At 38.6% G+C, this 26,508-nt stretch overlaps 2 protein-coding genes across 2 annotated transcripts; both read left to right on the top strand.

The window, feature by feature from the left end:
* The first annotated feature begins 2,305 nt into the window (after positions 1-2,305).
* On the top strand, positions 2,306-9,278 carry LOC148046539 (vomeronasal type-2 receptor 26-like). Its single transcript, XM_087714827.1, has 6 exons — positions 2,306-2,478; positions 3,122-3,413; positions 4,326-5,183; positions 6,497-6,724; positions 7,927-8,053; positions 8,368-9,278. Exons 1-6 carry the CDS (start codon positions 2,306-2,308, stop codon positions 9,276-9,278), a joined length of 2,589 nt encoding a protein of 862 aa, XP_087570953.1.
* Positions 9,279-15,031: 5,753 nt separating this feature from the next.
* LOC148046538 (vomeronasal type-2 receptor 26-like) lies at positions 15,032-21,233 on the top strand. Its single transcript, XM_087714826.1, has 4 exons — positions 15,032-15,204; positions 15,658-15,949; positions 19,162-19,935; positions 20,910-21,233. The coding sequence occupies exons 1-4, from the start codon at positions 15,032-15,034 to the stop codon at positions 21,231-21,233; spliced, it is 1,563 nt and encodes a 520-aa protein (XP_087570952.1).
* Positions 21,234-26,508: the final 5,275 nt, after the last annotated feature.

Here is a 26,508-nt window from a genome sequence, read left to right as displayed (position 1 = left end):
AGAGATAGGCCGTATGAGGGAGTTAGGTGAGATTCAACCTTGGCTGAAATAGCCTTCTGGATTCACAAGGGGAAAAAGGGGAATAAACCAAAAACAATACTGTTGCTTTCTGTGCTCTATTCTGCTTGGTAAAACTGTATAAAAGCCAAATAAACTCTGCGTAAGGAAGACAGACATTTTGGACACCACTGCTTGATGGATTTCTGAAAACCTACATTTTTGCCTCCTGAAGCCCCGCCCCCTTCACCAAAATGGCTGCGCATACCCTTATGAAGGCTTTCAGAGAGCTCATGGGGGCTGGGGAGGGCAGAAATAAGCAACAAAATGAGCTGGTTTTGCCCCCAGCCCCAAGGAGTACTCTATAAGCCTCCATAAGGCTATATATGCAAATTTCTTTACAAAAAAAAGGCCCATTTTTGCAAAACCCAAGTCGTTTTATTCTTGTTTTCGCCCCTCCCCAGGAGCACTCTGCAAGCCCGCCCCCAAGGCTATTCATGCCTTTTATTTGAAAAAATCCGGGCCCATTTTCACGAAAAACAGGCCATTTTCAGAGGTTTGCAGAGTGCAAAAAGGTTTTTCTTTTCTTTTCGGAAAGGTCTTTAACTGATGATAATTACATTGATCAAGTGCTGTTCCAGCAGAAAAAAGTCTTAAGGTTTGTCAGAAATTTCCTTCTCCAGCACATGGATAAATACACCTGGAAACATCTACCTACCTACCTACTCCCTCCCTCCCTACCTACTGTATTTCTTTCTCTCTCTCTCTCTATCCTTCTACCTACCTATCTACTCTCTCTCTCCCTATCTACTATATTTCTCTCTCTCTTTCTATTTCTCTCTCTTTATCCCTCTACCTACCTACCTATCTACACACACTCTCGCTCTACCTACCTATATACTGTATCTCTTTCTCTCTATCCCTTTATCTACCCACCCACCCATCCACCTACCTACCTACCTACCTACCTACCTACCTACCTACTCTCTCTACCTACCTACCTACTGTATTTCTCTTTCTTTCTCTCCCTCTCTATCGCTCTACCTACCTACCTACTTTTTTTTTAATTTGCCTCTTCAAAACCATGGTGTGTCTTATACTCCGAAAAATATGGTATATGCATGCCTAAGGCCTCAATCTCCTGGTTTTTTTCATACTGTTTTAGAACTTTAGTTGTTCTGGATTTAGGATTCATATACCATATAAAGGATTCTGTTGAGGGATTTTTAAAAAGATTTGTCTTTCTCCTGCCATTATTATTTTTATAAATTTTTCAAGGCAGCAAAAATATCTAATGCTTCTTCCTCCTATTTTCCCCAAAACAACACATGTATGAGGCAGGAGTAGAACTCAAAATCTCCTACTTTCTAGCCTGGTGCTAGACCAAATTGGTGTTATACTGGCAGATACCTAATGCAAAATAGGAAACAGCAATAGAATTTATGGTACTCTGTTCTTTTATCTTCTGAGCTGCTCTTTTTTGTTCAAATCAGGCCTCAGCACAATGATGTAGCATTTGGGAGAAAAGATACAAAACAGTAATCCAGCATTAGAGGGTATAATGGAGAAGATTTCCACAGCAACCGTATACAGTATTTTCCCTTTGAACGCAGATATGCTGGAACAAAGGAGAACCAAACACTCCAGATGACCAACATGCTGAAGGTGAAACTTGGCGTCACTGAGAGCATCAGGCAGAATGTTTTTTTTTCTTAAAAAAATGGATTAACAGCATCATATTTTAAATGATTATTTTATTATTAACTGGCATGTGGCTGATATTTAATTTTTTATTTTTTATTGTTATGTAGGTTGGTTTTTTAAATTTAATTTAATTTAACATATTGCATATTTCCTTTTAATATTTTGTGCACCCTCAACAGCAGTGAGTCTTTGGTGGGACATCAAACAAACAAATAAGCAATATGTAAATTAATATAAGGCCATATTGCTTTAAAACAAGATGAACTTTTTCCCCCTGTCTTCATATAAATGCAGAAAAGTTATGTTTTCCTTTTAAGTTTTCATTGCTATCAGTAATTACAGGCTGCTGTACAGTGGTTTACATGCCATAGTTTCCTAGGACTTGAATTCTGAATTGTTGATCTTTCCATTATCATTATCAATTCCCAGATCATTGTTTCAACTTCATCTCCTAGTGGGCAAGAGGTTGTTGTGGAGACAAGTGCAAGTAGAAATATTCTTAATGAGGGAGAGCTTGGGGAAACTTCCATTGGCTTAAGATAAGATACTTTTATACATTATGATGATATTTGCTGCCTTGGTCTTGGTGCTTTTCCCTGAAATGATGTCCATGAGTCCCAGTGCTAGATGTAGGACTAACGACCCTCTGCCTTTTCTTCACAAGCAATATCAGCCAGGAGATTTCCTAATTGTGGGCATTTTCTCTCAGATCTACATCTACTATAGAATGATAGACTTCAGGAAACATCCATCTAAGGAGCTTTTTGGCACCACTGTGTAAGATGTTTTTACAGAGACATAGGAAAAGAGAACGAAGAAAAAGGAAAGAGAGAGGAGGGAGGGACAGTGTTTGTATGTAGGAAAATATATAGATGGACAATAGATTATAAATAATTAGATGATGGATGGATGGATGGATGGAAGGATGGAAGGATGGAAGGATGGAAGGATGGAAGGATGGAAGGATGGAAGGATGGAAGGATGGAAGGATGGAAGGATGGAAGGATGGAAGGATGGAAGGATGGAAGGATGGAAGGATGGAAGGATGGAAGGATGGAAGGATGGAAGGATGGAAGGATGGAAGGATGGAAGGATGGATGGATAGATGGGTGATGGATGGATGGATGGATAAATGATACATGGCAGATTGATAGAGGATAGGCAGATAGATAATGATAGATAGATAGGTAGGTAGGTAGGTAGGTAGGTAGGTAGGTAGGTAGGTAGGTAGATAGATAGATAGATAGATAGATAGATAGATAGATAGATAGATAGATAGATAGATAGATAGATAGATAGATGAAAGACAGACAGACAGACAGACAGACAGACATTGCAAACATTAAACTGAGTTGACCAATACCATGCAAATTATTTTGGGAAGTATATATTTTCACAGAATGTATCATGCTTATTTTAGGGTCATAACTCCAATGTATCAGCACATCCTCGCTTTAGAGTTTGCCATCATGAAAATCAATAAAGATCTCTCCATTTTACCAAACCATACCTTGGGGTTCCATATCTATAATTCCTACTTTGATCCAACTTGGACATACCGAGCCTCATTGGAGCTCTTCTTTACAAAGGGCCAATTCATACCTAACTACAACTGTGATACTCAAAACAGACCAATAGCAGTCATTGGAGGCCCTTCATCTGACATCTATCTATACATGGCTAATATCCTTTCCCTGTACAAGATGCCACAGGTATGTTTCTTCCTTAGAATTAAACAGTAGGAGATAAAAATCCATATAATATTTTTGTCTGTAAAAATCTTCAAGGAAAAAAAAATATTGTGATTGTAATAAAATGGGTAGATTTTAGGAAATTCAGGCTGCTAGAGACTAAAAGTGAATTTTGGTATGTTTCGGTTATGCCACAGTACCTTAATTCTTCAGCTTTTTGAGGTTTCAAGGGGCCCGGCAATTAATGGGGATATTATACATTACCCGGAAGTAACATTGTATTGGTGATTTCAGAGCAAGAGTTGCTAAATCCATGGAGGAGTGTGGTCAACTGTATCTGGCAAAATCTATGCCTTGAAGATTGTTCTTTCCAAATGTTACTTAAAATATGTTTGGAATTATAATACAATTATATTTTGCTGTATTTTTCAGCAAAATCAATATTTTCTAAAATGAGTATAATCAAGTTTCACCCAACCTGTTTACAGAGTTAGTATTGATTTTGTTTCAGTTTCACTCTGGCCAATAATGTTCTCCTTGGAAATAAGATGAACTTCTCTGGAAATATTGCATCAGCAGTACTTAAAAGAACTGGAGGATCTTTTTTTTACCAATGAAATAATATAATGTGAATCAATATTTATCTTAATGATATTTAAATTGGAGAGTAAGTTTTTCTATGGTGGCATAACATGATATTATTCATCTCTGAATTGTGAACTGGTGTTCTAATGCAACTCTGAACCACTAACCTATTGTGGTGATGCAGCTCGGCTTTGGAAGTGATGGCATGACAATCTCCATGCACAGAGGGAGGTCTGCTGATTGAACTTATTTTCTTAAGTTATGACTAAAGCTGAACATTCCTGCTCCACTAGCTCAGCTTGAATATGAATGTAAAACTTACATAGAATTACATTTATCTGTTTCTAGATATTGTATGGTTCTGCTCCGGAAATTAGCACAAAAGAACAAGCTGCTTTTTACCAACAGATGTTGCCAAATATGAACATTCAGTACAGGGGAATTTCTCAGTTATTGCTATATTTCACATGGACATGGGTTGGGATGTTGTTAGTAGACAATGAGAGTGGTGAAATGTTTCTGCGCAGGGTGCTTCCCATGGCTACCCAGAGTGGCATCTGCTTTGACTTCATTGCAAGATTTCCCAAAACTGTTAATTCAGATAATCTGAAAAAGATGGTTGAAATAGGTCTTAAAATGTACAGATTGGTTATGAAAAGTGATGTCACTGTGGTGGTAGTTCACGGTGAAAGTGGTAACATGATGACTCTAAGGTTTCTTTCCAGTAATTTGAAAGATAATGATTTCCCACTATGGACAAAGGGGAAAGTCTGGATTATGACAATCCAGATGGATTTCGCATCAAATCCCTTTCAAAGAAATAAGGACATGGTTTTCCTTCATGGGGCTTTATCTTTTGCAGTTCATTCAGAGAAGGTACAGGGATTCAAGCAATTTGTTCTCACAAGAAACCCTCTCTTGGAAAAGGAAGGCAGTTTTATCAAGACCTTCTGGGAAAATGCCTTTGGGTGTTCCTTCCGCACCTCTGTAATAGAAAAGGCAAATGGGGCCACTTGTACTGGAAAGGAGAAACTGGAGGTTCTTCCTACATCTGTCTTTGATATGGAAATGAGTGGCCACAGCTACAGTGTCTACAATGCTATCTATGTAGTGGCACATGCTTTGCATGACTTCTATTCATCTATAATGAAATACAGAGCAGGGGGGGAAATCAAGGGGAAACTTTTGAATCAACATTTATGGAAGGTAATATCCCCCAAAAGACAAATTGCAAATGTCTCACTATATCTTTTTTCGAGATTTCTAAAAAAATCTTTCTTCCAAAAATTATTTTGTCTAATCTAGGTGAAACTGTGAAGTTTAGTAAATATAATTTTAGCTATTTATTTTTTGCAGTCCTAAAACCAAGAAAAAAATGTAAAATACAGTATGCCATCCATATGTAATATTATGTAAACATATAAAAAAGAAATATATAAAAATGTTGCTTGTGCCTTTCAAATACCTGCACATTGATAATTTAGTAAGACTAAACATGGTTTATTTCTAGATGACAAGCGTATAATTTATTTAAAACATTATATTCTATATATTTATTTGGCCCAAGACCAATATGCTACATTGCTAATTTGGTATTACTTTTTTTCCTTACATATTTTTTTCTTATATACTGAACCTGCTAATTTTGAGAAGTTTCTGAAATCCAAAATGGTACTCAAAATTTAATTTCTTTTAAAGGAAATTCATGGAGATGTTTGTAATTTCTATACTAGAAACTTTTTAAAAATGCATGGAGGTCTTTAACATTACAATCTTAACATTTTTAAGACTTCTGCAACATTCACCCATTATGCTCTTTATATTCTTTTCAATGTAAACTTTCCTTCGCAATTATCTCAATTATTTTCTTTAGAAATCCGCTAGGAATAGTCTGCTTTAAATTGCTTTATAGTCAAATCTAGTTTTTTATTTTATTTCTTCTGTTTCATTATGGTGCTATGAAGATACTGTAACAGTGGTGAGATTCACATAATTTAACAACCCAGTTTTCTGCTTTAATGACCAGCTGGGTAGGTGGGGCTCATGGTCATGTGACTGGGTGGGTATGGCCAACTCAACATCACTCACATCGATGGTGCTTCACCTTAGCTGTTACAATGCAATAAACTGTTACAATGTTAATAGGAGAGGCAGTTTCTGTAAGCAGGACAATAAAGATTAGGCTAGAAACAACACCAGAATGTTTCCTTCCTGCCTTCCTTACAGGATTAGCCCTGTAAAGTGGAAAAAACAAAAGGAGATTTCTTCCAACAACCGGTTCTCCAAACTGCTTAGAAAGTTAACAACCAGTTCTCCCGAATAGGTGCGTACTGGCTGAATCCCACCACTGTACTGTCATAATAGTTACAATCAGTAATGTAATTTATTATTGTGATTATTATTATCTTTCATGCTTTACAAAGCTTGAAAAGATTTCTTGTCTATATACTTTAAAGGGGAGAAAGAGTGCTGTCCTACATCCTGATACATATCTCTCTTTGGCTTATTTTCTGATTTAGCTCAACTACATTATCCGAAGGATTGCATTTAATAATAGTGCTGGGCAACAAATTGGGTTCAATGAAAATGGAGAATTAGAGACTGGATTTGATATTATCAATTGGATCACATTTTCAAATTTGTCCTTTAAGAAAGTCCAAGTGGGAGGCATAGAACACAAGGAGTCCAATGAAAAAATGGTCACCATTTATGAAGTTGTTATTGTATGGCCAAGTAGATTTAACCAGGTATGAACCAGTAACAATATGTTCAATCCAGATTTCACTACTTCTAAAGGTCACTTAGAGCCAAACTATTCCACTGCAATGAAACTTAAAAATAGAATTATATTGTCTCCCTCAAGCCTCTCTAGGCTAGTTTTGTGTGTTCATTCGTGTCAGAAGCATTACAGTTAAAGTAAGGCAAAACATTTAAAAATATGAAATGCAAGATTAAAATATGTACAAATTAAAAAGACTTTACCCAGAAACTACATTGACTGTATTCCAGTATGCTGCCATGAGTCCTCAAATGTACACTGATCGGGACACAAAGGGCAGGCATACATTTGTTTTGTTGTCTGAATGTCACCACAACCACAAAGAGTAGAAGCAACTAAATATCCCCATTTGTTTGGAGTGTTTCTGGATCTTGTTGTTCTTATGTACAGTCTACTCAATGGTTTCCATACATGTCAATTTTTGTCAGACCCAGATGTCAGCTCCTCCATTGGTTCCATCCAGTATTAGTTCTTTGTAGATTTCCATGTCTGCTTTCAAAATCTTCTAAGTCTTCCATCAACCTAAAAAGGTAGATTTTAGTCTCTGCTGAGATGGTTAAAGGCTACTGAGAAGGTCTTGTCTAGATATTGATAATTTGAGTCTATCTTTCTGTGTGCTGCTGTTAAGACATTCAGGTGTCTCTTTGACAATAGCTGAGTAATCCCTTCAGTCCAGAAGCATCCAAAGCACAGTGAGGTGCTCATTCCTACTTGTGACACTAAGTGTATCTAGCCTAGCTGATAGATTTAGAAAGTCATTCATTTGTGATCCAAAAAAGGTATCTAGGGTAGGTGGGTAATGGAGAGAAAGGAGTAGGGCATAAATAAAGTTCACACTTAGCATGTAACTTCTATGTGAAAACTTTCCCATTCACTAAAAGCCTTACAGATGTTCCAAAGCAAAGAAAGGCAAGCAACATTTGTAAATCAATGCCTCTGTAAAATGATATTTTCATTTGGTGCCAAATTAAGTATTTTGGTCTATATGTTTGCTCTGAGGATGAAAGATGGTAAGATCTTTTCAAGCCAAAACCAGGCTTTCCTGTCTCACATTATTATATGAAAAGAAAAATATAATGGAAAGATACTTCTAAAAATAATGAAAGACACTGAGATGCTAAGTCTCCAAAGACAAACCTTTTCTATTTTTTATTTTTAATTTATGGACAGACCCAGCCACTTTCTCTGTGTAATGGGAAGTGCGATTCAGGCTACAGTAAGATTAAGATAGAAGGGAAACTATTTTGCTGCTATGACTGTCTCCGGTGTCCTGAAGGGAAGATTTCTAACAAGGAGGGTAAGAGATATTGTATATATCTATCTCACTGAATGAATCGGGTTGTGATATGTACCATGGGAAAATTTTCTATTTTTTGCCAACTGCTTGACGTGCCCAATTAGACTATAAAATAGGGAAAAGTAATTGAATTGTAAATATGTTCATCATTGGTAGCAAGAACTGGATTTATGCAAATACAAATTGATGTCAACTAACTTAATGTACAGCATATATTTTTTCAGAAATTAATTGGCAGTCCTCACTTTGAACACTTGTACAGTCTGCTTTTATTCTTTCAATTGCAAGTTCAACTTCTATATTTCCTTTCCTAGACATGGATGAATGTTTTCAATGTCCACAAGATCAGTATCCCAATGAGAAGCAGGTTTTGTGTCTCTCCAAAGTTGCAACATTCTTGAACTACAAAGAAACCTTAGGAACAGTTATGGCTAGTTCTTCTCTTTTCTTCTCGCTAATCACAGTTGGAGTCCTTTGGATCTTTATTAAGCATCAAGACACTCCCATTGTCAGAGCTAACAACCGAAACCTCACATATGTCCTCCTTATTGCTCTCCTGTTATCATTTCTTTGTACTTTGTTATTCATTGGGAAACCTCACAAGGTAACATGTCTCCTTCATCAAACTGCCTTTGGCATCATCTTCTCAGTGGCCATTTCTTGTGTTTTGGCCAAAACCATCATTGTGGTTCTAGCTTTCATGGCTACCAAGCCAGGGTCCAAGATGACCAAGTGGGTTGGGAAAAGACTTGGCACGTTTATAGTATCCTGCTGCTCCTTTATTCAAATTAAAATTTGTATTATATGGCTGATCATCTCTCCCCCATTCCCAGATGCTGACATGAAGTCAATAGCAGAAGAAATCATTCTCGAGTGCAACAAAGGATCTGCCTTCATGTTTTACGGTGTCTTGGGTTATATGGGCTTCCTTGCCATTGTCAGTTTCACACTGGCTTTTTTAGCAAGGAAATTGCCTGATGCTTTCAATGAAGCCAAATTTATCACCTTCAGCATGTTGGTCTTCTGTAGTGTTTGGTTGTCCTTTATTCCAGCATATCTGAGTTCAAAGGGAAAATATATGGTTGCTGTGGAGATCTTCTCCATTATAGCTTCCAGTGCTGGATTACTGCTTTGTATCTTTTCTCCCAAGCTGTACATCATTGTGCTGAGGCCTGATTTGAACAAAAAAGATCAGCTCAAAAGAAAAGAGAAAAGGGCAGAATAGCATAAATTCTTATTGCTGCTGCCTATTTTACATCAGGAATGAGGAAGTATGGAGCCATTTTGGTTCTGCAGTTAAGGCATAAGCTAGAAACTAGGAGAGTGTGAGATTTACTTTTACTTCACACATGTTACTCTTGTTGGGAAAATTTAAGGAGCAAGGAATATTAGATATGATTTCTGCCTTTATTTATTTATTTATTTATATAAAAAATTAAGGGGCAGGGAAATTAAAGAAATAAATATTGTTTAATGAATCCCTTCAAAATTTATATTTTGCCCTTTTTACTTGAAATTGTTCTTTTTTTAAAAAAAATGTTTACTATATGTACATAATATAGGTTGAGTGATTTTTTTAAAAAAAATAGGTAGAATGGTAACATGTTTCAAACAACCACATCTTAAAAAAATGTCTTAGATGCAAACCACATAAGCATTATCTGGTTTATTTAAAGAACAACATAAATATCTACAAATCTGTCTCAATGGTCCAACTTCCAGACTGACCCAGTAGGAAAATGCCACACCATGAAGAAATAAACTGTGTTTATTCAGCCGGACTCTGGCCACATAATGAATTAAACAGCAGCAAAACAGTCAGTAACCCAGCCTGTTAGCAAGCTTGTCAGATTCAAAGTCGGGGCTGGGAGCTTCCGTCTCCCGATGCCTTTAAGTAAGCGAGCCATGCCTCCTGTTAGTGCTGGCCTTTTGTCTGACATCTGCCGAAACCCCGGCCCAGCTGATTGTTGGGCTGGAACAGTTGTTCCCCACACTGCTATGCCTCTGCATCTCACAGCTACTGCTATCTCTGCTGTCACTAAGGCTGCTAAGCTGATCGTGACTAAAAGCGGCCATCTTCACCACCCCTCCCTGTCGCACAGCTGGGCAATCTCCATTGCTGCTTCAGCTGATACCCCCCCTTTACCCGTGCTCCTGTCCCACCTCACTGTGGCAAGCCCGGGATGCAGCTTGACAGGTGGCTCCCCTTTTCAGGGCAACATCTGGAAAACAGTAAGCAGAAACAGTGAATCATCACAGTTGTCAGCATTCCAGAAAACCCAAACTCCAGTGAAAATTCTGAGACAGGCATTTATCAAAGCTCCCATTTACTAGAGTAGGTATACAGGCACATCTGGCAAAACCAGAATCTGAGATTTCTCGGCTTTTCCTCAGTAAGGCAAAAGCCCAAACCCATCCCCTGCACCAATTAGTCCATCACATTGTCCAATCACAATCTATCCCAAATTTAGACATCACTTTAACCACTCCTTCTCCATGTGGGGGAATACCATCACCTTGACCAAAAGGAAGAATGCTATTAAGTCTAACTACATTCCCTCTACTAATTCCCCCCTCCTAATTTCCCAAGCACAAGCCTGTAGAAGCATGGAAGCTGCTGGTGTTAATATGACTTCCAAAGCTGACAACAGTATCATGTTCAGGTCCCCACCCAGTTTGCTGGGATGCTTACTGTGAAATCGAACAAGCACTCTGTCTGTATTTACATCATCCTCTGATACCCATGATGCTTATGTGAGGGGATAATCCTGCCAGCAAACCAGCTACTGGCCCCGATGTAGCCAGGAGTCCAATACTTTGTTAATCTCGTAGTGGGTTTCCTCCACCTCTATCAGGTTGGATGGCGCACCTGCAGGTGGTCAGATGTGGTACTCCCTTACTGGCTTCAGCAAACTGCTATGAAAGGCAGGGTACACTTTACCCAGCAAGCAAGTTAACTTTCAGTTCCACTGTAACTGGGTTAATCACCCATACAATAGGGAATGGACCCAGGAACTTCAGAGCTAGCTTCTGGCAGGAAACCTTTAATTTCAGATATTTGAGCAACGGAAACACCTTCTGCCCCACCTGGAATTGTTTCTGTGGATTTAGGTTTTTCTCTGCCTACAATTTCTGGGTCTCTGCAGGGCCACTTTCACCACTCTCCACACCCCTGGCAAGGTGTCTACCCATTCCTTTAGAAGGGTGTAGGGATTTCCCTCTATTACCCAGGTATGGGAACCAAGTCTTGTCCATGTGCCACATGGAAAGGAGTAAAAATTGTACTGCTATGGACTACATTATTGTATGCCACCTCCAAAAAGTGTAAAATACCTGCCCAGTTAGACTAGGGGTAGGTGACATAGCATCTCAGATAGTATTCCAATATGTTGTTAGTTCTTTCCATGGCCCCATTGGTACTTGGATGGAATGCCAATCTTAACCCTTGAGATGAGCCTAGTATCTTAACAAACTCCCACCAAATCGGGCCGTGAACTAGACTCCTTGATTTGAAATTATCCTCTGTGGTGCACCGTGGAGGTGATATATGTGTATGAGGAATAATTTATCTAGCTTCTGTGCCAATGGCAAGCCAGAGCAGGGTATAAAATGGGCCTATTTCAAGAACATAATGATGACTTTCCAAATGATGGTCTGCGGTAACTCCACAATGAAGTCCATAACTATTTTCTCCCATGGTCGAGCGGGGTTGTCCACAAACTGTAGGAGGCCATCGGGCTTCCCTGTGCAAGGTTTTGTGGTCATGCACACCGGGCAGGACTTCACAGACTTCTTCACATCATGGGCCACCAGAACTGTCATTTGGCTAAATGCAGAGATTAGAGGAAGCCAAAATGTCTGGCTTATTTTGCTTCATCACACCATTGTACTACTTGTTGTTTTAGGGATTGGGGTACATACAGCTTACTACCCTTCCATGCGATCCCATCCCAGAGGGTGAGCAGAGCTCGGTGTTCCAAGAACCAAGGGTCTTTTATGTGTTCCATTCAGAGACAGTGGGTCAGGTCATCTGCATGCATGATCAGCTGCCGGGCAGACAGTTATGCAGCTTGTTGCAGTGCAAGGGTAATAATGATGTGCACCACTTTTTCCTGGAGGCTGTTGTATTGTGGTATTTGGGATAGTGTGCCCACCAGAAAGTTATTCCACCAGGGATGTATTTCAACATAAGCTGGAAACGTTGGAAGTACTGCGCCCACCGTGCTTGTTTGGGTGATAATTGTCGCAGGGCCTGGAGGGCTTTGAGGTTTTTATGGTCTGTCCAGACGTCAAAGAGCACAGGACATGGTGCCAGATCATGAGCGCCAACCAGACGTTGAAATCATCTTTTTCCCCAGATAGCCCACCAGCGTTCTGTTCCAGTGAGCTTGCAGTAGGTATATGCACATGGCTGTAACACACCCTGCGTGCCAGCCTGGAGAAGTACTGCAGCCACTGCCACATCACTGGCATCCCTTTGGACCATGAAGACCTGTTCAAGGTCCGGATGTTTCAGTACCAGCTCTTTGGTGAACAGGGTTTTTGAGAGCTTCGAAAGCTCTTTGGCACTTTAATGTCCAGGAGAGTGGTTGACCTGATTGGGGCTTTATCTGTGTGTGCTTTGTTTTTAGAAGGTCTGTTAATGGCAAGGGAACTGTCACAAACAAGGGGATGAACTGCCAATAAAAATTACCAAATCCCAGGAAGCTCTGCAACAATTTCTGCATCATTGGTACCTGCCAACTCAGGACTGCCTGGACTTTTGCCAGGTCCATCTTACCCCGATGCCTGATACCCCACATAATCCAACCGTGTTTGATGAAAGTCACACTTTGGCTATTTAACCTAAAGGTTGGCAGCCAGCAACTTCTTCAACACCTCCTGAATCAACTGAATGTGCTCATCCATAGTCTGGGTGTAAATAAGCATGTCATTGAGTACACAAGCACCCCTTGATACAAATGCTTGTGTAACACCTCGTTGATTAGCTGCATAAAAACAGGTGCCCCCTGCAGGATAAAAGGCATCACCCAGAATTGGAAACTACCCAGTGGCAGTCTTCCACTCGTCCCCCTCCTTGATCCTTACGTGGTAGTATGGCTCCTGTAGATCTAATTTCATGACTATATTCTTTTTTGTCAGACGGGATAACATGTCTCTCATAAGGGATAGCGGATACATGTTTTGCAAGCCCTGGAAGTCTATGCACAAGTACATTGTGCCATCCTTCTCCTTACAGAGGACAGGGGCCATGATACACGAGCGGGTTGAATGAAACCCCGGGCTAAGTTCTTATCTATGTATTTCCTCAGCTCGTCCATCTCCTTGGGCATCATGGAATACATCTTGGGTTTCGGTAACTTAGCTCCAGGGAGGATCTCAATTGCACAGTTGGTTAGACAATGTGCACGTCACTCTCTGTCTCACTAAAAACCTCTGTCAAGTCTTTGTAGACATGCGCTAACGCAGTCTGGGATGGAGACTGGACAGAAGGGGACTGATCATGTATCCCTCCTACCTGTTCATATGGGGGAGGACGAGGACCCATTCCTATCCTCAACTTTTGGGACCCGCCTTCCCATCAGGTCATAGGGCCCCACTTGTCCAACCTGGCTAACCCCAGACTTTCATTAACGTAGAATATTACTTATATAAAAATTCAATTTTCTTGTGAATGCAATTAAATTGTAATGGTATGTATTGTATTTATTATAATACTAACACCTGAGAAGAGGACATCAAGCTTTTACAGTAAAAAATACTACAATCATCATATCATATAGAGCATTAATGTTTGTAAGGGTCAAGACTAGAGAAAACAGAAGCTGAGGAAGATAGATTTGACATTTCTATGTTGAGGTTCTCCATCAATGCCAATAGTGTCTCTGGATGGGTAAGGCGGAAGAAAAGGTTTGTCATTTGGAGTTTCCTTACGGACTCACAGTTGCTATTGGAAATGTAGGTGGAAGCCATGACTAAAGGACTTCATTTCTGGCTGCTGCACCAGTTCTTTGTTTATCTGATGCAGGTGAAGCTGGCTACACACACAATTCTATGGATTTGACATGGGATAAGATTTAAAGACTCCTCTAAAGTTACACCTAATCCAAAATGTTGTAGTCTCTGAGATAATAGAATTTTAATGTTATGTTTTGGTAGCACTTATATTAACTACCAATTCAGTTTTCAATAAACTAAAAGCAAATAAGATAGATGGATGGATGGATGGATGGATGGATGGATGGATGGATGGATGGATGGATGGATAGATAGATAGATAGATAGATAGATAGATAATAAACAAACAAATAGATATATAACTGAATCTGACTTATATCAAATCCCAATGAGATATAAACATCCATTGAATTTCTTGATGAATTATAGAAGGTTATTTTTTTAAAAAAATCATTGATTTAAAACATAATTTTTTAAATAATTATTTTACTATTATCTGACTTGAGGCTGATATTTTTTTTGTTATGTAGAATGTATTTTATAGTAATTTAATGTAACATATTGTTTATTTCTTTTTAACATTTTGTGTATCCACAACTGCTATGAGATTATGGTGAGATATTAATCAAACAAATAAGCAATTTAATTTGTAAATTAATGTAAGGCCATATTGCTTTAAAAACAGGAATAGCTTCTTCCCCTGCCTTCATACAAACCGGGAAAAGTTCTTTATTTCTTTTAAGTTTTCATTGCTGTCAATAATTACTGGTTACTGTACATGCCATGGTTTCATAGAACTTGAATTCTGAATTGTTGATGTTTCTATTGTCATTATCAATTCCCACATGATGCTTTCAACCTCATCTCCTAGTGGGCAAGAGGTTGTTGTGGAGAAAAGTGCAAGTAGAAATATTCTTAATGAGGGAGAGCTTGGGAAAACTTCCATTGGCTTAATATCAGACACTTTTATACATTATGATGATACTTGCTGCTTTGGTCTTGGTGCTTTTGCCTGAAACGATGTCCATGATTCCAAGTGATAAATGTAGGACTAACGACCCTCTGCCTTTTCTTCACAAGCAATATCAGCCAGGAGATTTCCTAGTTGTGGGCATTTTCTCTCAGATCTACATCTACTATAGAATGATAGACTTCAGGAAACATCCATCTAAAGAGCTTTTTGGCGCCACTGTGTAAGATTTTTTTACAGAGACATAGGGAAAGATAAAGAACAAAAAGGAAAGAGAGGGGAGGGAGGGAGGGAGAGAGGCACAGTGTTTTATGTAGGAAAATATATCGATGGACAATAGATTGCAAATGGTTAGATATTGGATGGATGGATGGATAAATGATAGATGGTAGATTGATAGAGGATAGGCAGATAGATAATGATAGATAGATAGATAGATAGATAGATAGATAGATAGATAGATAGATAGATAGATAGATGATAGATAGATGATAGATAGACAGACAGACAGACAGACAGACAGACAGACAGACAGATAGATAGGTAGATAGATGATAGACAGACAGACAGACAGACAGACAGACAGACATTGCAAACATTAAACTGAGTTGACCAATACCATACATGATATTTTGGGAAGTATATATTTTCACAGAATATATCATGCTTATTTTAGGGTCATAACTCCAATGTTTCAGCACATCCTCGCTTTAGAATTTGCCATCATGAAAATCAATAAAGATCCCTCTATTTTACCAAACCACACCTTGGGGTTCCATATCTATAATGCCTACTTTGATCCAACTTGGACATACCGTGCCTCATTGGAGCTCTTCTTTACAAAGGGCCAATTCATACCTAACTACAACTGTGATGCTCAAAACAGACCAATAGCAGTCATTGGAAGACCTTCATCTGACATCTATCTATACATGGCTAATATCCTTTCCCTGTACAAGATGCCGCAGGTAAGTTGTTTCCATGGAATTAAATGGCAGGAGATAAAAATCCATAAATATTTTGATACTAATAAAAAGGATACATTTTAGGAAATTCAAGCTGGTAGGCACTACAAGTGAATTTTGTAGTGTTTTGGTTGTATCACAGCACCTTAATTTTTCAGCTTTTTGATGTTTCAAGGCATTGTCCCATTAATGGGGATATTATATATTGCCCAGAAGTAATATTTCATTGGTTATTTTAGAGAAAGTGTTACTAAAAACATGGTGGAACATGATATCCTTTCCCTGTACAAGATGCCACAGGTATGTTGCTTCCTTGGAATTACGTGGCAAGAGATAAAAATCCATATAATATTTTTTTCTTTAAAAATCTTCAAGTATTGTAATAAAAGTGATGCATTTTAAGAAATTCGGGCTTCTAGAGAGTACAAGTGAATTTTGTTATGTTTTGGTTATATTTTGCCATCTTAATTCTTCAGATTTTTGATGTTTCAGGGGGGCGGACTATTAATGGGGGTATTATACATTGCCCAGAGGTAACATTTTATTAGTTACTTTAGCAAAAGAGTTGCTAAACCCATGGTGGAGTGTGGTCAGAATTGCAAACTTGGTCTCGGAACACTTGAAGCTTGAAGATTATGCTTTTCAAGCTTTACTTAAAATATGTTTGTAATTATAATTATAATACGATTATATTTTGCTTTATTTTTCAACAAAATCAATATTTTCCAAAGTGAATATGATCAAGTTCCACCCAGCCTAGTGTTAGGAATTTATTGATGGAGTGAGTATTGATTTTGTTTAAGTTTCTCTCTGGCTTGCTAATGTTCTCCTTGGAAATAAGATGAACTCTGGAAATATGGATTGATGGATGGATAAATGATAGATGGTAGATTGATAGAAGATAGGCAGATAATGATAGATAGATAGATAGATAGATAGATAGATAGATAGATAGATAGATAGACAGACAGACAGACAGACAGACAGACAGACAGACAGACAGACATTGCAAACATTAAACTGAGTTGATCAATACCATGCATGATATTTTGGTAAGTATATATTTTCACAGAATGTATAATGCTTATTTTATGGTCATAACTCCAATGTATCAGAACATCCTTGCTTTAAAGTGAGTATGTTCAAGTTTCACCCAGCCTAGTATTAGGGATTTATTTATGGAATGAGTATTGATTTTGTTTAAGTTTCTCTCTGGCTTGCTAATGTTTTCCTTGGAAATAAGATGAACTTCTCTGGAAATATTTCACCAGTAGTACTTAAAGCAGTGGAGCAGTGGTGGGTTCCTATCGGTTTGCACCGGTTCAACTGGCAGAGACCCAGGGCTTCCACATGCCCGAACAGGTTCTCCTACGCCGCAGCTATCTAGATTTTTGGTTCTGCACATGCACAGAACAATTTTCATTGCACAAATTTAATTTTTCTAACTTCTTTATGTTTTGCACATGCACAGACCTATTTTTGACCAAATATGCACATGTACTGCATCTGGCATGTGAACAAGTCAAGCAAGGGCACACATGCAAAAAGTTTGCACGCATTGAACCAACAGTAATGCCAGGAGCAACCCATCTCTTAATTGGAGGATCTTTTTTACAAATTAAATAATGTATTGCAAATGAATATTTATCTTAATGATATTTAAGTTGGAGTGTACAAAATGCCTTACTTAAATATTTAAGTGATAAAGTTTGTCCTCCATGAACCAAATCTTGTGTCTTGAGATATTTTGGAAATCCAAGACATAGAGTTAATTCTGTAAGTTTTTCTATGGTGGCATAACATGATATTATTCATCTCTGAATTGGGAACTGGTGTTCTAATGCAAGTCTGAACCACTGACCTATTGTGGTGATGCAGCTCAGCCTTGGAAGTGACGACATAGCAATCTCTGTGCACAGATGGAGATCTGCTGATTGAACTTATTTTCTTAAATCAGGGGGAAAGCTGAACGTTCCTGCTCCATTAGCTTAGCTTGAATATGAATGTGAAACTTACAGGGAATCCGGCTTCAATTTCAAATTTAGCAGACAAAATAGGGAAAGAATAGGATTGCACACCAGGGACGTGCAGTCACTAGAGGCAAGGGAGGCGGAGCCTCACCAGTCTCCTCAGGAAAAAGAAAGAAATTTAAATATATTTTTTTAAATAATTAAAGCCAAGATAGTTGCTATCAGATTCCAGCTCACAGTGGCTTGGTGTCTGCTTTGTGTTAACCAAAGCAGGAGGCGAGAGAACTCGGGGCCTCTTTTCCTTAAGGAATTTTTCGCCTTCTAAAAGTTAATAAAGAGTTGAAAGGCAAAGAAGTTCAGATGGAAAAGAGGCACTAATTCTCCCGCCTCCTGATTTGGAAGCAGCCAATCGTGTCTTCTTGAGCACGCTTACATTGGGCGGGGCGTGCTTCAGAGGAGAGAGGAGTGGGCAAGAAGGAGGAGGCTGCCTCTTTGCTGCAGACCTAGGTGCTTGGTGGGGATGTTTTTGGAGGAGGGAAGAATCCAACCTAGCTTTGGGCACGTAAACCCGGGACAGGCGAGATCAGAGGGCGGCAGGACCGGCTGGAGGACGCTCGATGGATGCTGGGGGCTTTCGCCTGGAGAAAGTTGCTTCTCCCGGGGGTAGCCAGGCTGCCTTGGGCCGGGGAGGGGGGCGCCGGGGGCAGCGGGGGCTAGGAAGGTGCAGCTAGGAGAGCGGGGCATGCAAGTGAAGCAATCTGGCGACCGGGTCGAACGACCAGACCCGGTCGATAGTCCACCCTAATAAGAGTAATAGGTTTTAATCGAATAATTATCTGAATTTGGGCCCTATAATTTAGATGTTAGGCCGGCATTTGCAAGGTGGTTGAAAGACATATGCACAGCTCGATAATAGGATATCGACCCGCTGAGCCCAACAGGCCACTCCAGGGTGATTTCCCTCCATTATGCAGCCTCTTTACGCGGCTTGGAGAAGCAGCGGATGCAGGCCGGGACAGCAGGAGGGGGGCAGTGGGGCACTTTGTATCGCGGGAGCCACCAAGCACCTTTGCTGCAGACCCGGGCGCTTGGTTGCTTCTGCGATGCAAATCCCCCCCCACCGAGGCCGGCCGCTGCCCTGCTGAGCCTCACCAGGTATCAACCTCACCGCACGTCACTGTTGCACACCAACCTTTTACGTTACAGTGATTATTTTCTTTTTATTATTTATCTCTCTGTTTCTAGATATTGTATGGTTCTGCTCCTGAAATTAGGACAAAAGACCAAGCTCCTTTTTACCAACAGATGTTGCCAAATATGAACATTCAGTACAGAGGAATTTCTCAATTATTGCTATATTTCGCATGGACATGGGTGGGTATGTTGTTAGTAGACAACGAGAGTGGTGAAATGTTTCTGCGCAGGGTGCTCCCCATGGCTACCCAGAGTGGCATCTGCTTTGACTTCGTTGCAAGATTTCCCAATCCTGTTCATTCAAATAATCTGAAAAAGATGGTCGAAATAGGACTTAACATGTACAGATTGGTTATGAAAAGTAATGTCACTGTGGTAGTAGTTCACGGTGAAAGTGGTAACATGATAACTCTAAGGTTTCTTTCCAGTAATTTGAAAGATAATGATTTCCCACTATGGACAAAAGGGAAAGTTTGGATTATGACGATCCAAATGGATTTCACATCAAATCCCTTTCACAAAAATAAGGATATGGTTTTCCTTCATGGGGCTTTATCTTTTGCAGTTCATTCAGAGAAGGTTCTGGGATTCAAGCAATTTGTTCAGATGAGAAAACCTATCTTGGAAAAGGAAGACAGTTTTATCAAGACCTTCTGGAAAAATGCCTTTGGGTGTTCCTTCCACACATCTGTAATAGAAAAGGCAAATGGGGCCACTTGTACTGGAAAGGAGAAACTGGAGGTCCTTCCTACATCTGTCTTTGATATGGAAATGAGTGGCCACAGCTACAGTGTCTACAATGCTATCTATGTGGCTGCACATGCTGTGCATGACTTCCTTTTCATCTATAATGAAATACAGAGCAGGGGGGGAAGTCAAGGGGAAACTTTTGAATCAACATCTATGGAAGGTAAAATCCCCCAAATGTATACAATGGTGTAAGACTAAGTAAATGAAAAATACAGTATACCATTAATATATCCATATGTAATGCTATGTAAATATATAAAATGAAGAACCCCTATAAAATTAGGAATTCATTAGAGTCACAAAACTCTATAAGCTAAAGTTATATATAAAAATGTTGTTTCTGCCTTTCAAACACCTGCATATTTATAATTTAGTAAGACTAAGCATGATTTATTTCTAGATTACAAGCATATAATTTATGTTAAAACATTGTATTCTATATATTTATTTGGTCCAAGACCAATATGTTATTTTGCTTATTTGGTATTATGTTTTTCCTTATATATTTTTCTTATATGTTTACTGAACGTACTAATTTTGAGAATCCAAAAATGTACTCAAAATGTACTCAAAACTTACGCAAAATGTACTCAAATGTACTCAATATCTTTTAAAGGAAATCCATGGAGATGGTTGTCATTTCTGTACTAGACACTTTTAAAGAGTGTAAAATGGTCCTCATCAATACAGTTGTAACATTTAAAAGATTTCTGCAACATTCACCCCTTATACTCTTTTTTACTCTTCTCAACATAAACTTTTTTCTCAATTATCTCAATTATTTTTTTACAAACCCGCTAGAAATAATTAGTCTTTTTTAAATTGCTGAATAATCCGATCTAGTATTTTATTTTATTTCTTCTGTTTCATTGTGGTGCTATGAAGATTTTCTAATCATTGTTACAATATGTAATGTTATTATTGTGATTTTTATTATCTTTCATGTTTTATATACATTGAAAGGATTTCTTATTTATATACTTTAAAGGGGAGAAAGAGTGCTGTTTTACATCCTGATATATCTCTATTTGGCTCATTTTCTGATTTAGCTCAACTACATTATCGGAAGAATTGTATTTAATAATAGTGCTGGGCAACAAATTGGGTTCAATCAAAACGGAGAATTAGAAACTGGATTTGATATCGTCAATTGGATCACATTTTCAAATTTGTCTTTTAAGAAAGTCCAAGTTGGAAGCATGGACCTCAAGGACTCCAACAAAAAAATGGTCACCCTTTATGAAGATGATATTGTGTGGCCAAGCAGATTTAACCAGGTATGGACCACTCACATTGAGCTCAGTCCAGATTTCACTACTTCTAAAGCTCACTTTAGAGCCACACTATTTCACCACAATTATCTTCAGAAATAGAATTAAATTCTCTCTCTAAAGCCTCTCCAGCCAGTTTTTTTGTTTATTCGCATGAGAATCATTACAGTTAAAATAAAGCAAAACGTTTTATATATATATATATATATATATATATATATATATATATATATATATATATATATATATATATATATATATATATATATATATATATATATATATATATATATATATATATATATATATATGTTGTATTTGTGCTGATTGTGCTGACACTAAATATATATATATATTATATAATATATATGTTTAGTGTCAGCACAATCAGCACAAATTTATCAGCACAAATACAACATATATATATATATATATATATATGTGTGTGTGTGTGTGTGTGTGTGTGTGTGTGTGTGTGTGTGTGTTTGTGCTGATAAATAAATAAAGGAAGACTAGTATAGATCTATTTCAAGCTATTTAGCTCTCATCAGCTAGCCATATCCTTACTGGGATTCGAACCTGTGCTCTGTTGCCTCCCAGGCAGGGAGTTAACCATTTGAGCTACAGAGAACGACTCCTTTTATCAGCCAGCCAGGGTGGGAGGTATATACTTAAAGTCATAACCCCTGGTATGCCCAAGTGTGGGAGGAAGGTCACACTTCCACTCTCTGTAATTAGGCTCGTCACAAGAGTCCATCCAGACAGAAACCCAATATTTTTACTGTTGCCTTTGTTATATTTGTGTTTTTGTTTGTGCTGATAAATAAATAAAGGAAGACTAGTATAGATCTATTTCAAGCTATTTAGCTCTCATCAGCTAGCCATATCCTTACTGGGATTCGAACCTGTGCTCTGTTGCCTCCCAGGCAGGGAGTTAACCATTTGAGCTACAGAGAACGACTCCTTTTATCAGCCAGCCAGGGTGGGAGGTATATACTTAAAGTCACAACCCCTGGGCTTCCGGGGAGTGGCCTGTCGCCGGTCGGCAGCTTAACAGAGCTGCCCCCAGAATTCAGGTTTGTTATCTACTCAATATCAAGAAGATAACTCTTTTTTCAGACAAGAAAAAAGCAGTGAGGAATCTCAGCTGGTAAGAATCTTCTTTGAAGTTCACAGTTTGTTTTTTTTGTGAGCTGTGGACGGAGGGGGAGGATCAACCCAAAGCTGAGTCATTCAACTCCGACCTGAACTTCGCAGCTGTTATTCACAGCATTAGACAGGACCCCTCCCCCTTAGGACAATCTTTAGAAAAGAGACTATTAAAAATCAATACGAGCAAAGACCAACTTGTGAACTTTAAAACCTTTCTCTATCTGAAATACCAGCTTCAATGTTATAAAAACCTCTTTTGTTTAATTGTTTTCAAAATGGCGTTTACAGCTTCTGCATTTGTTATCTCCGGCTTCCTGCTACAGAATCAAAGAAACAATTTCTTATAATTTAATTAGAGCTACTCCCTTAAAGCTTTCAAGACTCTTTGTTGTTGATAAAGAGACATTCCAAACATTCCAAACGGACTTTCTCTTTTGAAATCCTCCGTAAAACCCCTTGTAAAAAAAAAAAAAAAGAAGGAAAAAAAGGGGGGGGAAGAATTTCTTTTTCTTCACATAGCACAGTGGATTAGTAATTTAGAATAAATAATTAAAACCAAAATATAATGGCATCCAAATTAACCTCTGTCAAATTACCTCCGAAAACGTCTCCCATACCTGGTACAAAGTTGCAGCCCCCACCATCTATGCCCCCTAGTGGAGATGTACTAACAAAAGAATTTTTTCTGGAAATGTTCAAAGAATCCAGAGAACAGAACTTAGAAATGTTTAAAGAATTCAGAGAACAGAATCTAGAAATGCTTAAAGATTTCAAAGATGAAATAAGGAATGAGATGGAAGTTCTATATGACAAATTCGATACCAGGGTCACTAAAATGAATGATAATATGATGGGAATTGTAAATGTGATAACAGAATATATTTCTGGAATGGAAGATAATTTAGAAACTCTCAATGAAGCTAAAACTAACCTGATATCCAAAACTGAAATGGTGGAACAAAAAATTGACAATGCTGAAAAACAAATTATTATGATACAGTATAAGCAGATGGAGCTTGCATTAAGAGTGAGGGGGCTGCGTGAAGAAAAGCAGGAGAACTTAAAGCAAATGTTTTCTGAAGCTTTTGACCGTCTGGTGGGAAAACCGGGATCCAATTTTGATTGGCAGATTGACAGGATTTTTCGTGTTAACTCATGGGCGGCAAAACAAAGGCAACTTCCCCGAGACGTGGTAATATACTTTGTTACAAGAGAATCTAGAAATATAATACTACAAGAGTCTTACAATACTAAGCTTCAAATTGGTGGACAGGACCTGATTGTTTTGAAAGAAATACCACCTCAGATGCTAAGAGCCAGAAGAGATTATGCTTTTCTGGTGGAAGAGCTCAGAAAGCGTCAGATACAGTACAGATGGGATGCCCCATTCGGTATTATAGTTACAATGGACAAACAAAGATATCGTCTCAGCTCTGTATGGAAAGCTCGTGATTTCTATCATAGGATTCTGAAGATGGGATACCCTGAACCTTCGGGATATGGTGAAAAACCACGAGACGAACAAGATAAACAGCAAACCACACAACCATCAGATAAAATGTATCATCTCCCTCTTCCGGAAGGGCAAGGAGTCAAGGAAAAAAGATCCAACTGTAAGACCACCAGAAAAATGGATAAACAAGCTACTATGCAACAATCTCAACAATCGTTGGCCATTGATCAAGGAGCTACTGCAACAAGCTCAGAAGCTGTGGGAGGAGCCAAACCAAAGGTGAGACAGGCCTTGCGGGAGGCTCTAAAAAAGCTTCAGGCAACCAAAAATGACAACTAAGATTTTGACATGGAATGTTAACGGACTGAACTCTCCACAGAAAAGAAAGAAAATATTTCATTATCTCAAACAGTTTAAGAATGACATAATTTGCTTGCAAGAAACTCATATCAAATCAACCGATCAAAAATATTTGTTTAACCCCAAACTGGGCCAACATTTTGCGACCTCAGCCATGGAAAAGAAAAATGGCATAGTAGTATATTTAAGAAAAGACATTAAAGCTGAGCTAATTGAAGCAGATCCCTTTGGAAGATATATTGCATTAGATTTAATCTTAGAAGGGAAAAAGACGTTACTTTTGGGAATTTATGCTCCTAATCAACAACAAGATGGATTTTATAGAAATCTGCACGCTAAATTAGTACAGTGGGACTTTGAGTCTTGTATATTGTTGGGTGACTGGAATGGCGTGATCGACACCAAAAGAGATAAGAAGACAGCTCGCCCGAACACCAAATTTCGAGCTAAGTTACCCAAACCCTTTTTTGACATGCTGGACGATTTTGAATTGCGAGACGCTTGGCGCGAGAGGCATGCAGAAGAATATGACTTTACCTTTTTTTCCAATAGACATCAATCTCTTTCAAGGATTGATTTTATACTAATTACAAATGATTTACTTTGTAGGGTGAAGAAGACAAAGATTATGGCGAGAGTTCTTTCAGACCATAATCCAGTATGGATGGAATTGGGAAGGGTAGCCCAGGCAAGAAGGTCCTGGAGGTTGAATGAAAATTTATTTAGATATGAAAAGTATGTTAATGATTGTAAAAAATTGCTATCGGAATATTTTGTTCTCAATATGAACAAGGGTACATCTTTGGAATATGTATGGGATGCAAGCAAAGCGTATATGAGAGGAGTATTAATGAATATAAACAAAATACACAGACACAAACAAGGGCAAAAACGAAAAGAATTGGAAGAGGAAATTAAAGGGAAAGAGTCAGAATTAACATTGAATCCAGGAGATACAAAGATTAGGGAAACAATTGCTATATTAAAATCTCAGTTTGATATGCTGATCTCTGACCAGGTAGCTACTAGTTTATTATATGCTAAACATAATACTCTCTGCAATGCAAATAAACCCGGTAGGTGGTTGGCTTATCAGATTAGAAAAAAAGCTATGTTGTGCTCTGTTGCCTCCCAGGCAGGGAGTTAACCATTGGAGTTAACTCCCTTTATTTATTTATCAGCACAAACAAAAACACAAATATAACAAAGGCAACAGTAAAAATATTGGGTTTCTGTCTGGATGGACTCTTGTGACGAGCCTAATGACAGAGAGTGGAAGTGTGACCTTCCTCCCACACTTGGGCATACCAGGGGTTGTGACTTTAAGTATATACCTACCACCCTGGCTGGCTGATAAAAGGAGTCGTTCTCTGTAGCTCAAATGGTTAACTCCCTGCCTGGGAGGCAACAGAGCACAGGTTCGAATCCCAGTAAGGATATGGCTAGCTGATGAGAGCTAAATAGCTTGAAATAGATCTATACTAGTCTTCCTTTATTTATTTATCAGCACAAACAAAAACACAAATATAACAAAGGCAACAGTAAAAAAATATTGGGTTTCTGTCTGGATGGACTCTTGTGACGAGCCTAATGACAGAGAGTGGAAGTGTGACCTTCCTCCCACACTTGGGCATACCAGGGGTTGTGACTTTAAGTATATACCTCCCACCCTGGCTGGCTGATAAAAGGAGTCGTTCTCTGTAGCTCAAATGGTTAACTCCCTGCCTGGGAGGCAACAGAGCACAGGTTCGAATCCCAGTAAGGATATGGCTAGCTGATGAGAGCTAAATAGCTTGAAATAGATCTATACTAGTCTTCCTTTATTTATTTATCAGCACAAACAAAAACACAAATATAACAAAGGCAACAGTAAAAATATTGGGTTTCTGTCTGGATGGACTCTTGTGACGAGCCTAATGACAGAGAGTGGAAGTGTGACCTTCCTCCCACACTTGGGCATACCAGGGGTTGTGACTTTAAGTATATACCTCCCACCCTGGCTGGCTGATAAAAGGAGTCGTTCTCTGTAGCTCAAATGGTTAACTCCCTGCCTGGGAGGCAACAGAGCACAGGTTCGAATCCCAGTAAGGATATGGCTAGCTGATGAGAGCTAAATAGCTTGAAATAGATCTATACTAGTCTTCCTTTATTTATTTATCAGCACAAACAAAAACACAAATATAACAAAGGCAACAGTAAAAATATTGGGTTTCTGTCTGGATGGACTCTTGTGACGAGCCTAATGACAGAGAGTGGAAGTGTGACCTTCCTCCCACACTTGGGCATACCAGGGGTTGTGACTTTAAGTATATATATATATGTATATATATGTATATGTATATGTATGTACATGTGTCTTGGCGACGAAACGTCGCCAAGACACTTCTAATTTTACGTGGGAGAAAACCCAAA

The sequence above is a fragment of the Thamnophis sirtalis genome, unplaced genomic scaffold (genome assembly GCF_051295495.1).
Source record: "Thamnophis sirtalis isolate CommonGarterSnake01/CBP01778 unplaced genomic scaffold, rThaSir2_p1.2 scaffold_4, whole genome shotgun sequence".
In the NCBI taxonomy this organism is placed as follows: Eukaryota; Metazoa; Chordata; class Lepidosauria; order Squamata; family Natricidae; genus Thamnophis; species Thamnophis sirtalis.
The sequence above is the reverse complement of the archived record's forward strand: the minus strand, read 5'-3'. Positions and strand labels throughout refer to the sequence as shown.

Excerpts from the sequence above, each read along its gene's own strand:
- LOC148046538 (XM_087714826.1), top strand. The coding sequence starts at position 15,032 with ATGTCCATGATTCCAAGTGATAAATGTAGGACTAACGACCCTCTGCCT. Across the intron at positions 15,205-15,657 it reads GAGCTTTTTGGCGCCACTGT|GGTCATAACTCCAATGTTTC; the intron begins GTAAGATTTTTT and ends TGCTTATTTTAG. Across the intron at positions 19,936-20,909 it reads TCTATGTGGCTGCACATGCT|CTCAACTACATTATCGGAAG; the intron begins GTGCATGACTTC and ends TTTCTGATTTAG.
- LOC148046539 (XM_087714827.1), top strand. The coding sequence starts at position 2,306 with ATGTCCATGAGTCCCAGTGCTAGATGTAGGACTAACGACCCTCTGCCT. Across the intron at positions 2,479-3,121 it reads GAGCTTTTTGGCACCACTGT|GGTCATAACTCCAATGTATC; the intron begins GTAAGATGTTTT and ends TGCTTATTTTAG. Across the intron at positions 6,725-7,926 it reads GGCCAAGTAGATTTAACCAG|ACCCAGCCACTTTCTCTGTG; the intron begins GTATGAACCAGT and ends ATTTATGGACAG.